This window comes from Pipra filicauda, unplaced genomic scaffold, assembly GCF_003945595.2.
Source record: "Pipra filicauda isolate LSUMZ 115617 unplaced genomic scaffold, ASM394559v2 scaffold154_size2910363_pilon, whole genome shotgun sequence".
In the NCBI taxonomy this organism is placed as follows: Eukaryota; Metazoa; Chordata; class Aves; order Passeriformes; family Pipridae; genus Pipra; species Pipra filicauda.
In genome coordinates, this window is record NW_024104040.1 from 2,846,706 (window position 1) to 2,861,399 (window position 14,694).

The 14,694-nt window shown below is 41.8% G+C and overlaps 1 protein-coding gene across 2 annotated transcripts in view; it reads left to right on the forward strand.

The window, feature by feature from the left end:
• Positions 1-9,677: 9,677 nt before the first annotated feature.
• Positions 9,678-14,694, forward strand: part of B3GALNT2 (beta-1,3-N-acetylgalactosaminyltransferase 2) — a 31,136-nt gene continuing 26,119 nt past the window's right edge. The window contains exon 1 of one of the 2 annotated variants that reach the window (XM_027750528.2): positions 9,678-9,868. In XM_027750528.2, coding sequence (XP_027606329.1) covers positions 9,775-9,868 — 94 coding nt within the window. In that variant the 5' untranslated portion in view covers positions 9,678-9,774. The remainder of the gene's footprint in view (positions 9,869-14,694) is intronic. The other variant, XM_027750530.2, reaches the window with a different exon arrangement.

The window sequence follows — 14,694 nt, forward strand, 5'->3', positions numbered from 1 at the left end:
GGTGTGTTTTCATTTTGGGGGTAGAGAAATAGGCTTTAGCTAACTGGGTAGCTGTTTTATTGACAGTGAAATAAGACTGCCTTTCTGAAAATATTTGTTAAAAGGGAGCAACAAAATGCTTAATGATATTCTTTAGGGAATCCTTCCTACAGTGTACATGATTTGGTAACTGCTCTGATCACCATGGCAACATTTTCATTTGTCCTTCTGCATGTGTGACTTTAACTGGAACAGCATGGGAGGGGAATATAGGGCATGCAGCTTTATTCTCAAAGGCTTTGTAGCAACTCGCATTTGTGGCTCATCATTTACATTCCCATCTAAAATAACAAAATTGCCACAGCTTATTACAGTATTGCAAACAGCTTGCTTTCTGTTTCCAATTACGGTTAGTGTCTGATGTCCTGAGACTGAAACATTTCACAATGGTTTTGAGCATCACTAGTTACAAGAGCTGCATTTACAAAAATCCAGAATTATTACTCTGAAGAGAAGAATGTAATTCTTTTGAACTCCCTTTTTTCTCTTAAATTTTTCTTCAAATAGTTGTGAGTGTGTTGGACTTGTTTGTGGTTTCTTTCATTCATTCATAACTTTCAGTAGGTAAAAAAATTCGTATCTATTAGGATGATTTCATGCTTCTAAGTTAAAAAAACCTACATGGAGTACAATAAATTGCATGTTTATTTTAGCAGATATCTATAATGTGTTTGAAGAGGTTAATATGTAGAAGTGTAATTCCTTAGTAGAAAACAGGACATCTTTCTCTAGTATCATTGGGCCTTATTTAGCAGTTCCTTGAATGAAATTACTAATTTGAAGGGGAAGAGAGCAATGCACACTTGGAAGATCAGCAGTTCAAATATAATTGTAACAGCTTTGGATCGCATATGAATATATTACTTTATTCAAGAACACCATCAAAATACTGACTCTGAAAGAGAATGGCATCGTCTGATTTGTTGTTTGGTTTTGGGTTTGTTGTTCGTTGTTGTTTGTTTTTTTTTAATTTGAATGCCAGCTTGATCCATGAATCAACATTTAAAAAACCATCTTTTCCTCCAATCCCTCTAAACCAGGAAATGTCTTTGTGATTATTATATTTTGTGCTGCTTCGGCCTTTGAAATGGTTTAGATAATCTGCTACTGATATTGAGTTTCATTTTGAAACATCTTGCCTCACCTCTACACAAAAACATCTGAATGTTTTTGTTCCTTCTTCTAAATAATAAATATGTATTATATCACGAAGTATAGCATAATATATAAAAAAAAGCTCTCCAAAATGTAGATTTGTCTAATGGTAAGGTTTTCTGTAGGCTGAAGCAATGAGTTTTTATTTTCATCAAATAGTCTGATTTGATTCCTACTAAACTTAAATGAAAACAAGACCAGGCCTGCTAGCATCCTAACATTGTACTTCTTCCTCTCTATTATGTACTAAATTCCTCTTCTTTGCTTCCTACACGATGTGTTAAATTAGTAGCAGCGTGCTTGGCTGGTACTGATAGGCAAGATTTTTAAGCTAGCCTCTAAGAAATTACAGTCAAAGGAGGGGAAAAATAGGGAGGGGAGTTTAAGCTATTCTACGTTACAGCACAGGTTAAAATAAATATGAGCTTTTCTGTCAGTGACACACGGTAAACACAGGAGTTGTTGCCAACTGATTCATAAGGACATGATAACCAAGCATTTTTGCAGTGACTTGCAATAGGATCAGCTCCAGCAGAAGGAAAGAACATTTGAAGAACAGCAGTCTGTAAAGGTGCATATTAAAGCCTGGAACTTCAATATGACAGTCATTTATCCAGTTGGATTTCTGATATCAAAGGAGTAACAAAATATGTACTTTGGGAGGACCTGATTATATAGTTTTTCCTATCTCTTCATTGTATAGGGATAAAAATCTGTATACATAATTGTCCTAGAAAATGCCATAGTTGTGGCTCTCCTTGGGACTGCATTAGAATCTGGATTTGTTTCTTCAAGAACACTAAAGAAAACTTGGGGGAAGAATGGTTCCTAAGAAATACATGTTCCTTGTACTGAAAACTATTACTTAAAGTCATTAGGCTGACTTAAATATTAATGTGCAAAAAAATGTGTGAAAAATAGTAGGGAAAATTATGAGAATTTTACAGGCATCTCCATATTTAATCTTTAGGGAGACTCTTTGGAATAAATATTGTACATTTGCATCTAATTGAATTCAGCTGTCAAATTAGGTACAGCCATAAATACCAGAACTGGTATGGGAACAACTTTTCTGCCCGTTAAAGTAAGATGTGTATCTGAGTTTGTCAAGTACATTTACACCACTCACGCTTGTGAACAAACAAAATGAGCAGCCTTACCCTAAAATAGGGTCTTTTCTTTCCCCAATTCCTATTACAAGTAGAAATTGCACAGGCTTGTCTATTACTGCCACCTACTGATAAAGTGATGAACAGCCGACTGAGACAGAAGGAAAAAATACAACGCCAACTAGTAATGACCAAAAGGGGGATTTTAAATTAATACATATACTGTCATAAACAGAGAGCCAGCAGTTCGGTTTTCATGGGCTGCATTGTGTGAAGTATTGCCTGCGGCTGTGGCACTGCTGGGGTGCACGTCAGCCTCATGCTTCAGTTCCAGACTGCTTGGTTTGAGAAGACTCGAAAGTCAAATACATTTTTGGTTAAATAGGTCAGGTGTCTAGTTAAAAACCCCTTCAAAAGTTGTGGAAATCTTTGAGAGTATCAGTTGGAGTTGCTGCGTATTCCCTTCCTGAGTTTCATTTTCTAGTTTCACGGGTAACTAACTCGGGTGCCTGTTCCTCATTGTCTCATTGACACCAGTTGTGCCCTTTGCTCCCTTGAGCAGGTGAGGTGGCTGCAAACGGCAGTAAGGCTTGGCTCTAAGGCCCGAGCTAGCCCCCAGCCCAGTGAGCTGCTAATGATCTCTCCTGTTTGCCTTCCTCTCTGCACAACTGTGCAACAGCTCCCTGTGACTGAGTGCTGCACTGCTCTTCGCACTCAGACTGCACTCCTGACTGTTGGGTTTTTTATTTCAGGATGGGGTTTTTTTCCAACTACCATAGTCTAGGCCAAATACTTCCTTATATGCCACAGCACAATAATACAACTGGAACAGAGTTTAGGCTACTGCTTATGCTTAGAATAACATTTTATGGAATATACACTAGGCATGGCATAAGGATGTGTTTCAATAGACCACCCATTTCACAATTTATTTGTTGTGTAGCTTCTCACTGTACCATACCCTGTCGTGCCTTTGAGCTTTAGGTGGCATCCTTGAGCCCTTCATTCTCTCTATTGCATACTTTAAAGAGATGCACAAATTTTTTTCAGTGAAAGGAAGGAATGAGCCAAACTTGACAGAAAAGAATCATTGTGACTTTTAAAAAACTTTCAAGTAGCAGTGGCTTTAAAGATCTTTACTGTATAACAGCCTGTCTCTGGCAAGTGTGGCTCACATGACTTTTCATCCTTAACTTTCTTGTTGCAAAGACTGTTCACTACCAAGGATTCTTGTCTGAGAATCTTCCCCCCTCCAAAAGCACATCAGCTTTTATCCTACTCATCAGAACACAATACACAGATTTCCAATATATATATATGCAGTGCTGATATAAACATGTTAATCATATACCCTTAAAAGATCAAGTGACAAAACTTCAGATGCTAAGATTCTCGTGAAAAAATACCTCAACAGAAACTTTGAGAATACGAAGAATGCTATAGCTAACAGCCTCTCTGAGGTCTTCTCTTCTTTCTCAAGCTTCACATGCTCTTTTTGTTCTAGGAGTTTGCTTCAGACTCTGGAAAATTACTATAGAGAACAGCTGTGAAATATCTATTCATAAGAAATTAGAAGGCCATAGAAGTGATTATATTTCTTTACAGTTCTGCCCATACCAGCTAAACAAATACTTGCATCAAGGATGTGAATACATTTGAGGATATTTAAACAGAATCTGGATAAATGAAAAAAAATACATTAAAATATCATTAGAGAAGCCAATTTAAACACTCATTTAAGAATGTCAGAGTTATATCTGCTTATGCATCTTCTGTTTGCCTCCCTTATTTGTATGTACTACTATTCCCAGTTGCCATTGCAGGAATGCCTGCAAGGCACAGTATAGGGAATGCTCAGTTAATGAGCAGTTACTTGGTACTTTGGTGTCATTATTCATTGTGTAGCCCTGGGCCTGATTTACTCACAAATTCTGCTTCTACTGTAGAAGTGTTCCCTGATGAGCTTCTCTGTGGTGCTCATCACAGATTCCTTCACAAAGAATCTCCACAGTATCCTTGAGGAATATGAGGGTGGAACTATTCTCATCTTACAGTGGGAAGCTGAGGCAGAAGCTAAACAGAAGGGGTGAGATTGTGAGTACCTGCCACTGCAGAGTAGTTAGCTCTTTCAACATCTCAAACAATGTTCCCATTTGTTCAGCCTTCAGCTCTGAGTCCTCAACTCTACAAACTGGAATGACTTTTACAAGTCAAATGCAGGGAAACTATGGGGAAAAAAGCAATGTGAAATGTTTAGTTTAATGATTTTCTTGTTCTCCCAAGCAGCTATGACCCTTAGCCTTGTAACCCTATTTCATAGTCCCACCTCATTCAGCTTGCATCTTCTGCAACAAGTGAAGCAGCCACCTGGTGCATTCTCCAGCAGAGCACGTCTGTCCTAGAGCAAGGTAAGCACCATGAGGGGAAAAGAGCACCAGGTCATGTAAATTATTTCGAGTGAAATATAGCCTGAATATTATCTATCCAGTGATAGATAATAATGAAATTATAAACAATATGTGGCCAATCTGCTTTTCTCTTTACCAGGCACGTGATTAAAAAGCATATTGGCTGTTGTAGGTCTCAGCAGGACTTTCTATAAACCTTATTCTCTTCCGTATGTGCATCCTGAAGTCTTTGTACCACTTGTTAAAAATAACTGCATTCTAGCTGCACATGAAGCAGTGCACATGAAGTAACCCCACCAGCTGGCTTCTGACTGATTATTGGATATTTGGTGTTCCACATCTCTGCAAGATGTTCCCATTAGCTGCTACCATACAGGCAGTGTAGAGTCCATTTCTATTTTTGATTGTCATGAAGATGACAAGGAGTCAACTAAGACTGTAAAAATTATTATTGCTGCATTGGTATGTCTGGATAACTGTGATGTCTTGCAAGCCAATTTTGTGTGGTTGTTACCAACTCTTACACAGGTTAGGCTGAGTCTTATTTAAAAAGAAAAAAAGATCCAACTGAACAACACCTTCTTTCCAGAGGATGACAAGGTTATTCTAATTAATTCCTCTCTAGAATAAGGGATGGTGGCTTGGTCATCCACCAGGATGCTCAAGTAACCCCTTTGTCAGAGAATGTAAAACTTGAAGCTCTATCTTTCTCTAAAGGAAAGTGAGCTGAGGAAAGTTGGGTTATCTTTGTCTGAATATGATGTCAGAGCTGTTCTGGTTGCTAGGTTGTTGCAATGCCAGTGAAAGGAAGACCCTACAGAATATTGTTCAACCTCGGAGAATTCAGTCAAAACTGTGGCTTCTGCCAGAAATCAAAGCCATGTGCCAAAACTGTTAAAGCTTCTGCACAGAAAACATGAGGGAAGAAGAGCCAATTACAACACTGCTTTGCTGACCTAATTCAGCAAAACTTAAAGCTACTCCTCCAAACAGACAAGAAGATGTAAAAACTTCATTTGAAAAAAAGCATCAGCAAAATAATTGCCACATAATTTTAGGCAAAACTTCCTTAACTGGAAGTTAATTTGGAAAGAATTAACTGGAATAATTAAGGAGAAGATTATACTGTGTCCTACTGAAAGGCATTTAAAGAATAATGCAGTCATGAGGCATAGTCAACTTTGGTTCTCGAAAGGAAAATCCTGTTTAACTAATTTGATATCCTTCTATGATAGGGTCACTGCCTAGTGGACAAAGGGAAGGAGGTAGATGTAGTTTTTCTGGATTTTAGTGAGGCTTTTTATACTGTCCCTCACAGCACCCATCTGGACAAGTTGTCCAGCTGTGGGATGAGCAGCTTCATGATGCACTGAGTGAAGAACTGGCTGCAGGGCAGGCAGAGCTCAAAGAGCCTTAGTGAAAGGGGCTACATCTGGCTGGTGACTTTTCACCAGTGGAGTTCCTGAGGGCTCAGTTCTAGGGCCAGTTCTGTTCAATATATTTATCAACGATCTGGATGCAGGAGCTGAATGCACCATTAGCAAGTTTGCCAAAGACACCAAACCAGGAGGTGCTGTTGAGTCTGTTGAGAATCAGAAGGCTTTGCAGAGGAAACTAGACAGATTGGAGCATTGGGCAGTGATTAAAAGGATGAAATTTAACAAGTGAAATGTCAGATTCTGCACCTAGGATGGACTAATACCAGGCATTCCCAAAGGAGTCTGGGAACTCCTCTGCATCTGCACTTCATTGGATCAGAAAGCCAAAAGGGGAGGCAGTGAAACATTTCTTCTGTTTGGGAAAAAAAGCAAAACCTATTTCTTCTAAAGATCCTAAGAAAGGTAAGGAAAGGATCGACAAATCCTCGGTGTGGACAGTGAATCTGTTTAGGTAATGAACACTAGAAAAAAACACGTTCTTGGGATGCAAATTTATAACCCCTTAAACTAAGAAAGTCGTTCATACCCTGTTCTCTAATATCTTTTAATATTTTTTCTTTAAAAAACTGAAGGCACAAAGATTTTGTGAAATGTAATATGTCAGTGTTTGTTCAAGGTGGGGAGAAGGTCTCCCAAATCCTTAAACTGGAATCTCTCACCAGACCTTCCTCTGCTTTTACATGAAGCACAGAGAGATCAATAAAACACACGACTCCCTGGGGAAAAACATATGCAGCTCCACCCAGATTCTCACTCTTCTCATCTGCTACCGTCCTATAAATATCCCAGTCGCCCACTCGGGGCAATAATTAGGCAAACAAACATTAAAAAAATCTGAATGCTATGGACCGGCTAGCTGTGGTACATGAGTACAGCTCAGGTATCCATCATGTCTTCTCTATGTCAGACAGGAGATACTTATCCAGAGGCACTATGCAAATTTAACAGAAGCATTTTAAGTTTGCAAGCAGCCTGAGGACTAAAATTTTCTCTCTTCTTTCTTCAACTCTTGGGCCCAACATGCTGTGCCTATACTATCCTTTGTGTGCCAGTGTGTGCCTGAGTCTGTACTGTAAGTCTGCTCAGAAAGAGCATAATGCAAATGGTATATTTTTGAGTAAATGATACCTAGAATTGTTATAACCCAAATCAAAATTTTTTGTCTTTTAGAAAAATAATTCAACATTATCTAGAAGTTATATTAGAGATCCATTTGTCTTTTCATAGTATATATATTCATGATTCTTAAATCTCTGGAATAATCTAATTTTTATATAGGCACTTTTCAAAAAGTGTGCCTAAAACTTGGTGCCTTGAAATCATTTTTAGATACTCCGATATCAGCTTGCTTCCCCAAAATACTAGTCCTCATAAAAGCCCTCAAGTATGCAAACTGAAACTGCCTTACTCATGGGAACTTCTGAAAATTGGGTTAATGGTTGGGTCTAATATCTTAAGATTTATATACAGGTGCACACTTTCAGTGTATACAGAGGATGAAGTTGGGAGGCTTAGGTAAAATCTTTGGCTTTAAAAATCTTGTAGAGAATGTAATAGAAAAATGGAGTAGGAAAGGCCAGTCCTCTGCAACTAAACTGTGTTTGTAACAATTTTCTACATGACTAACAGAAATGCATATGTATCATGCTCTTGACCAGGATATCCTGTTTCTGTAATGTGGAAAAACAGGTTTCTCCTGTTTTGTATGTTATCCAGTCCTTTATCCTTGTGCATGGTAGGTAATACCATATGGAAAGTAAGATATTAAGAAATTGGGTCCTCTGTTTTGTCTGCAAAAAAGTAATCACTCCTAGGCGTTTATAAGATCAGTCTCCATCAGATCACCTGGCCTGGGGAGAGAGCCCAACACATTGGCTACAAGGAATGTAGGCAAATACAGATAAATATTAGTAGTTAGACCAGTTTTTATTTCTCCAGCTGAACCTGCTGAAATGCAAAATGTCAAGTCAAATGTAAATAGTGATTAATAATGGCATTTTTTGTGTAAATGCTTTCCCTAGTACTATTATTTGCTACTCAATTGCTTATTAAATGTTTTAAGTATGCAGAAAACTAAAGTTGATGTATTTCCACAACATTTTCATTCTGCTGTTTAAACCCAATATATAAAAGTTAAAGTCATTGGTTTACCTTCTAGTATCTCACTCCAGTTGATGAAAAATTAATCTTAACTAAGCAGTTTGAAAGGACTGTAAGCATTTTCCAAATACTTTTCATGGCTTGGGGATTTTTAAAAAAATTAAATTTTTTGTCTTCTCTGGGTAAAAACTCAATCCTTTCTTTCAATTATACTTCATATCAGGTTCTGTTACTAAATTAAACTGTTTCTGATAGACTAGCATTAGCAGTCGTCCATTTAGGCCTTACGGCTATTACACATAAACTTCTAGTTGATACATTAACAAGAGGCAATGGGCAGAAACTGATGCACAGGAAGTTCCACCTGAACATGAAGAACAACTTCTTTACAGTGTGAGTGACCAAGCACTGGAACAGGCTGCCCAGGCGGGTTGTAGAGTCTCCCTCACTATTTCAAGACACAATCAGATATTCAAGACACAATCCTGTGCCATGTGCTCTAGGACAACTCTGCTTGAGCAGGGAGGTTGGACCAGATGACCCACTATGGTCCCTTCCAACCTGACCCATTCTGTGATTCTGAGAAGCCTTTGCTTCTTTAACCACATCACTTCTTTTTACCCCGGGGCAGTCCAAGGAAACATTTCTCCTTGGGAGACCAATAACAAGTAATGTCTCAAGGTGCTAGTAATATTATGCTCTGCTTCATCTGATCGTATTTAAACCTTTCTAGCCAGGACAGCGTTCTGCAGACGGTGCTCTCTGTGGTGTTAGTCTGTAGGTACCCAACTCCTCAGAGTGGTGGCTGTAGGTAAAATATGAAGCTGATTATTAACATACCACAACGTACAAGAACAAGAATTCTTGGCCGTGATCCAGTCGCAGTTAAGGACACTTTGTCTAAAATCCTCCCTGGAATTTCAGTCAAAGAACATGTTCCTTTCTGGAATAAAATACTTCAGAAACAATTCGTAAGAGCCATAGCAGGTCTTTGCCAAGGCGAAGCACTTTCTCCTCTCTTTATTGGATTAATGAAGGATTGTTCTGGAAAGCTATTTTGTTTCTGATACAACGACTTCCTTGAAGAGGCATCCAGCGCATTATCGAATAGCGTTTAACCGGGAAGGCCTTTCCCAGCGGGGGCCCCAGGGCAGCCGGACGCTTTCGGGAGCACCCCACGGCCCCCGGCGGGCCACAGTCCGTGAGGGTGACGCGGTGCCACCGCCCCCGCCGCTGTTCCCCAGCCCCCGCGCTCCCCCGCCATGTGAGACGCGCGGTGCGGCCGCGCTCCCCCGGCGCCCCGCGGCATTGTGGGGGCTGTAGGCGGCCGCCGCCGCCGCCCGCGCCGCCGCCGCCCGCCCGGGCCGGGGTGGGACTGCAGCTCCCGGCGGCCGCGGGGCAGCCGAGCCCGGCCCGGCCGAGCGGGGAGGAGCCGCGGGCGGCCGAGCCGGGCCGTCGCCCCGGCGCCGCTGAGAGAGGCCGGCGCGGAGGGGAAGGGGCCGGCGGCTGCGGCGGCGGCGGCCAATGCGAAACTGGCTGGTGCTGCTGTGCCCCTGTGCGGTCGGGGTCGCGCTGCACCTCTGGCTGCTGCTGAGCTGCCGCGGGAGCCACCCGGCAGGTAGGAGAGGAGCGGGCGGCGGGGGGTGCCGGGGCACCCCGGGCGGGCAGGGCTCCCCCACCCTCCCCAGGAGCCTGGCGAGGAGAGGTCGAGGCGGCGGGGCTGGCGGGGCAGAGGGGCGAGAGGAGGGATGCCGTGGCCGGGGCATCCCTCGGGGAGCAGCGCCCGGAGTGCCTGCGGGGGCTCATCGGGAGGGAGCGGCTCGTACCGTGGGGCGGCGGCGGGAGCAGCGCTGTCTCCGCCGCCCGGAGCGGAGATGCCGAGCGCGGTGGCGGTGCGGGGCTACCGAGGGTGCCGTGCGCTCTCTGCGGGGCAGCACCCCTCGCTCCCGAACACCCTTCTGCGCCAGGGGTGCAGAGGCTCCCACCCAGGCACGTGGGAAAGAAATTCCCGCCGGTTTCACCTGTGTCGCTTCATTCCTGCTCCTAGGAATAGCTCTTTGCACCGCGCTCTGTTTGCCTCAGCGGTCTTTAAAACCCCTGTGCTGCACAAAGCTATTCATAGGACCGGGTGTGATCCAACGCAAGTGAAATCAGACCCCTGAGGGCTTACGTTGTGCTCCTCATAAAATGAGTTGTACTTTTCAGGCAGCAAATCTTCATGCCTGGAGGAAACAGTCACCTGTTGGAACAGAAACTTTTGTCAGCTACCCATAGGTGCTCTTTGACAACATTAAGAAATCCTCTATGTGACACGTGATGGTGTCTTTTTACTTAAGATCTGCTTAGAACTCTGTTTACTGACCCAGTAGCCTGTTCACTAATGAAGCCACACTCTGCAACTGGTGCCTGTTCCCTGTGCAGGCTGTACGCAGCTGTGAGGAAAAGAGTCTGCTGATTTCCAGTGGCAATTAATAATTCAAATGTGAGAGAAGCAAGGTCAGTGCATTTGCACAGTCTGAAGGCTGCAGAGTTGTATGGGTGTCTCTGTGTCTATATTCTGGCTCTTGCATATCAAATGAGCATTGGTCACACTGGAATTATAAAAGAACGGGAGTTCTAGTTGTTGAACTTCTAGCCTGAAATGTGTTTGAATACTCCAGTGTGGTTCTGTAACTTCGGAGCATTAAGGTGGAGTTGAAAGTGGCAGTATGGAATCTCATGATGACCTTTTCTGCATAAATGTGTTTTCCACTAACAAACATTTCTAAAGAAAATCCAGAAGTTTCTCAGTTGGTGTTGTGAACGAGTGGTTTAGGTCACTTAAAGAATCAGTTAAAGGTATTAGCAAAAGTAGGTGGAACACAAATTTGTAAAAGTGCAACTTAACAAACTGCAGCACAAGGTTTGTGCTGCTGCTTACTACGTGGATGAAACATCCAAAGGAAAATAGAATTGCCCTTAAAATGATTTACACAGAGACCAGAGACTCAGATGGGTAAGGGAGACCCACTGGTTGAGTCACAAGGTTCAGAGTGGGTCCCTTGCTTTCTAGACTCCCAATGGATCTGAGGTGCAGCTAAGTCCAATCCTGGTCTCCAATTTATATCTAAATGATTTAGCAGCACTTAATCATTGACTAATTTAACATTTACAGAGTGCTTCAATGAAATGTACTGTAATTACAACAGTGACTTCATTGTAGATCTGATGTGGCAACATTAATGCTTTACTTGCCAGAAGCTATCTAACTGAATTCACACATGCATGCATGCTGACACAAAGATACATATATGGATATATGTGTAGAAATGTATGGAGATATATGTATATAAATGTAGGAAGGTATACCTGTTAAATATCTTCGCATTTCTTAATGGGTGAGGGTTGAGCTTTGGGGAGTGGAGGGTTTGGCCCAGGCTCCATCATCAGCTTTCGTTGATGGTCCTCTGAACTTTGCAAATTTGAGAGTTTGTGAGCTCTGAGAGGTGTCCCACTCAGGGAGATGATGGTGGCAGCCTGCTGCAGTCCAGGAAAGCCAAAGAGCCTCACTCAGGAGTGCTGTTTATAAGGTCACAAGGTGTTTGGCTTTAGTCATTCATAAATTCCCATCCTGAACACAGTCTGGGTCAGTAATTGCTGGAATTTTCAAAAATTCAATAACAATGGTAGCATTCCACTCAGGCTCTGGTTCAGGTAAGGCATGTTCCAAGGCTGTCGGGGGATGACTGATTTGCTCTTGTCCCCCACCTTGGTCAGGCAAGAGTAATTTCGGGTACAGTCAGTGCCACCCCCACCTTGGCCATGTGAGAGTTCCTGGTCGAGTCAAGGGACACTTCTCTGCCCAACTCACTACACAAAGGCTGAGGGCTAATGAGAATTCCTGAGATTGTAGAGTGTAGAGGGACATTGAGGAGAACAGGGATAATGCACCACTACAATCCACCCCACGACTAAAGTCAATCCATCTTTCTCTCAAAGAGTGGTAATGTGGTTGCTTCTTGCCTCTGTGCCTATTAACATGTTAATGCTGTATTTCAGTTGTAATTTGAGGGAAATTTTTGGTTGGCCTATTTAATTATTAAGGTTTTGTTAAACGTAATTAAGCAGTATATATTTGCAAAGAGGTCTTTGTAACAGTGCAACCCATCTAGCTATCCTCTACACTCTAGCAAGTAGAATAACGTTTAATAACAAGCATGATAGAACAGAAATTGGATGCAGCATTAGGTTCAAATTTTCTGTTGCTGTCAGTAACCATCTGAATAAGGTTTTCCACTTGTGGTGTTCTGCATCCTTCTTCACTCTTTCCGGGACATCGTATGTCTTCTGTGTCATGATGAATGATGATTAGAGTTTTGTGTCTGTTGTTTTGGATGCGTTCTAGCAGGTGACACAGGTCATTGTGTGTTCTAGTTTTTTCTCCAAGGTCAGATTCATTCTAATGGGGGTAGGTAGTAAATCTTGATATGATGTGTTAGATTGTAGCAATTGTTCGGTTGTGACAGGAGTTGACTAGTTAAAGTTGCATCCTGTAATCTCGGTAAAATTACAAATACAGATATTTGAGTGATTATATGTTTTTACAGTGGTGTTGTCTGTAAATACAGAATCAAAAAGGATTCTTATACAAACACATCCATTTCCAGCAAGTACAGTTCCAGGGGTTTCACTGAGATATATTTCAAAATACTAATCATTCTGTTTAATTTCAAAACAAATTTCTTGGCCTTAATGGTATTGCTTTCACAAATAAATCCCTGTTGTTCTTGTACAACATATGCAATCAACATGGACAATTTGCTATTTGTTCCCATTTTGCTGGGCCCATGATAGAGGATACTTCCATTGTGATTTAATCCCAATATATGCAGTGATTGCATATATACCGTATATGGTGGCATTGCCTGTTGTTGAAACAGAAGACGTGGTTTTAATGTTGGTGGGGTCATAAGTGAAATGGCATCTAGTTTAGATTGAAATTTTCTTTCCAATTTAGTTGCATTATCCCAGATTATTTTTTGATTTTTCAGTAAGTAAGGTGCCTTCCTCCCCTTCTCTTGCAATTGCTGCCACAGTCGATTGAACCCACAGTTGAGCCTCGATAAAACAAAGAGCATGAGAGACATTGGTTTGGGCTGCACCTAGTGCATTCACAATTAATTGGAGGGGTGATATATCCAATAAGAGCCATTGGTTAGTTCCCAATGCTGATAGATAAGATTGCGATGTATGTTCTAATTTGTGTAAATTACTTGTTGCTCATCTTATTTTGTTTGCTAAAACTTCGGCGTCTGTGCTATGTAATGCTCTTAATCCTGTTTCCAGGATGCCTGTCACATCTCTCTTTGGTCTTTTTATAGAGGTGAGGATTTAAAATGTTCTTGTAACACTAATGAATCTGCACTTGCAGGCATCTGTAATTTGGAAAGTTTAGTATGTCCTTTGGTTAATTTAATTTTCTCTGCAATTCCTGTCAAGCAGGCATACCATTTTCTGACCATAGGTTATTTTGCAACTCCTTGTGGGGGAGCAGTCCCATTTAGGATTGCTTCTAGCAAATTCAGTGGTCCTCTGGTTTGCGCAGGCTGTTCCTGGTGTATTTTCTCAACTTGTTTTACTGCTTGGACTAAAGAGAAAAGTCCCTTTTCCCACTTAAGTGTCCCACCACACTATACACTGTCCACCAGGTACCTAAAAACTTTAATTCTCTACTTGGTCCCTGACATTTTTCAGGTGCCATCTGAACTTCTGCTTTGTGCAGTGCTTGCTGAGCTGCTGCTATGTTTTCCCCCATCTTTTCAAGGGAATTTCCTCCAATTAAAATATCACCTATGTATTTGTACAGTTTCACATTCTAAGGGAGTGAGACTATGAAAGTTCAGCAAGCATGGGATGAGCAGCCGTGGATGGACGTCGACCCTAACCCTGTGGAAGTCTGGTAAAGGTATATTGTGTACCTTCTTAAGTAAAAACAAATTTCTTTTTATCCTCCTGTAAGGGGATCATAAAGAATATATCTTTCACACCTAACACTGTCATCCACGGGTGTGCGGCTGCTTGTAGCGTAGCTGTTAAAGTTGCAATATTGGGTACTGCAGCTGTTAGTGAGGCCATGTTGGCATTTGAGAGTTGATAAGCAGTTGTTAGATGCCACTTCCCACCCAGTTTTCTGACTGGCCAGATGGGTGAGTTGTATGGGAAGTGAGTTCTAGAAATAATGTGCCATTTTTCCAAGTCTGCTGTTACCTCAGAAGTTCCATTTCATGCTGCAGTAGAAATTGGGTACTGTGGTACATCAGTAACTTTGAATCAGGGAGTGCAGGGATTGCACAAAGTACATGCACTGTAACCCCCTGATTTCTGTCAAGTCAACATGTGAACCAAGGGACCACACGCTGCCACCTGTCAGGCGCCAGGTTTGGATGTTCAAAATGTCAAAACCCA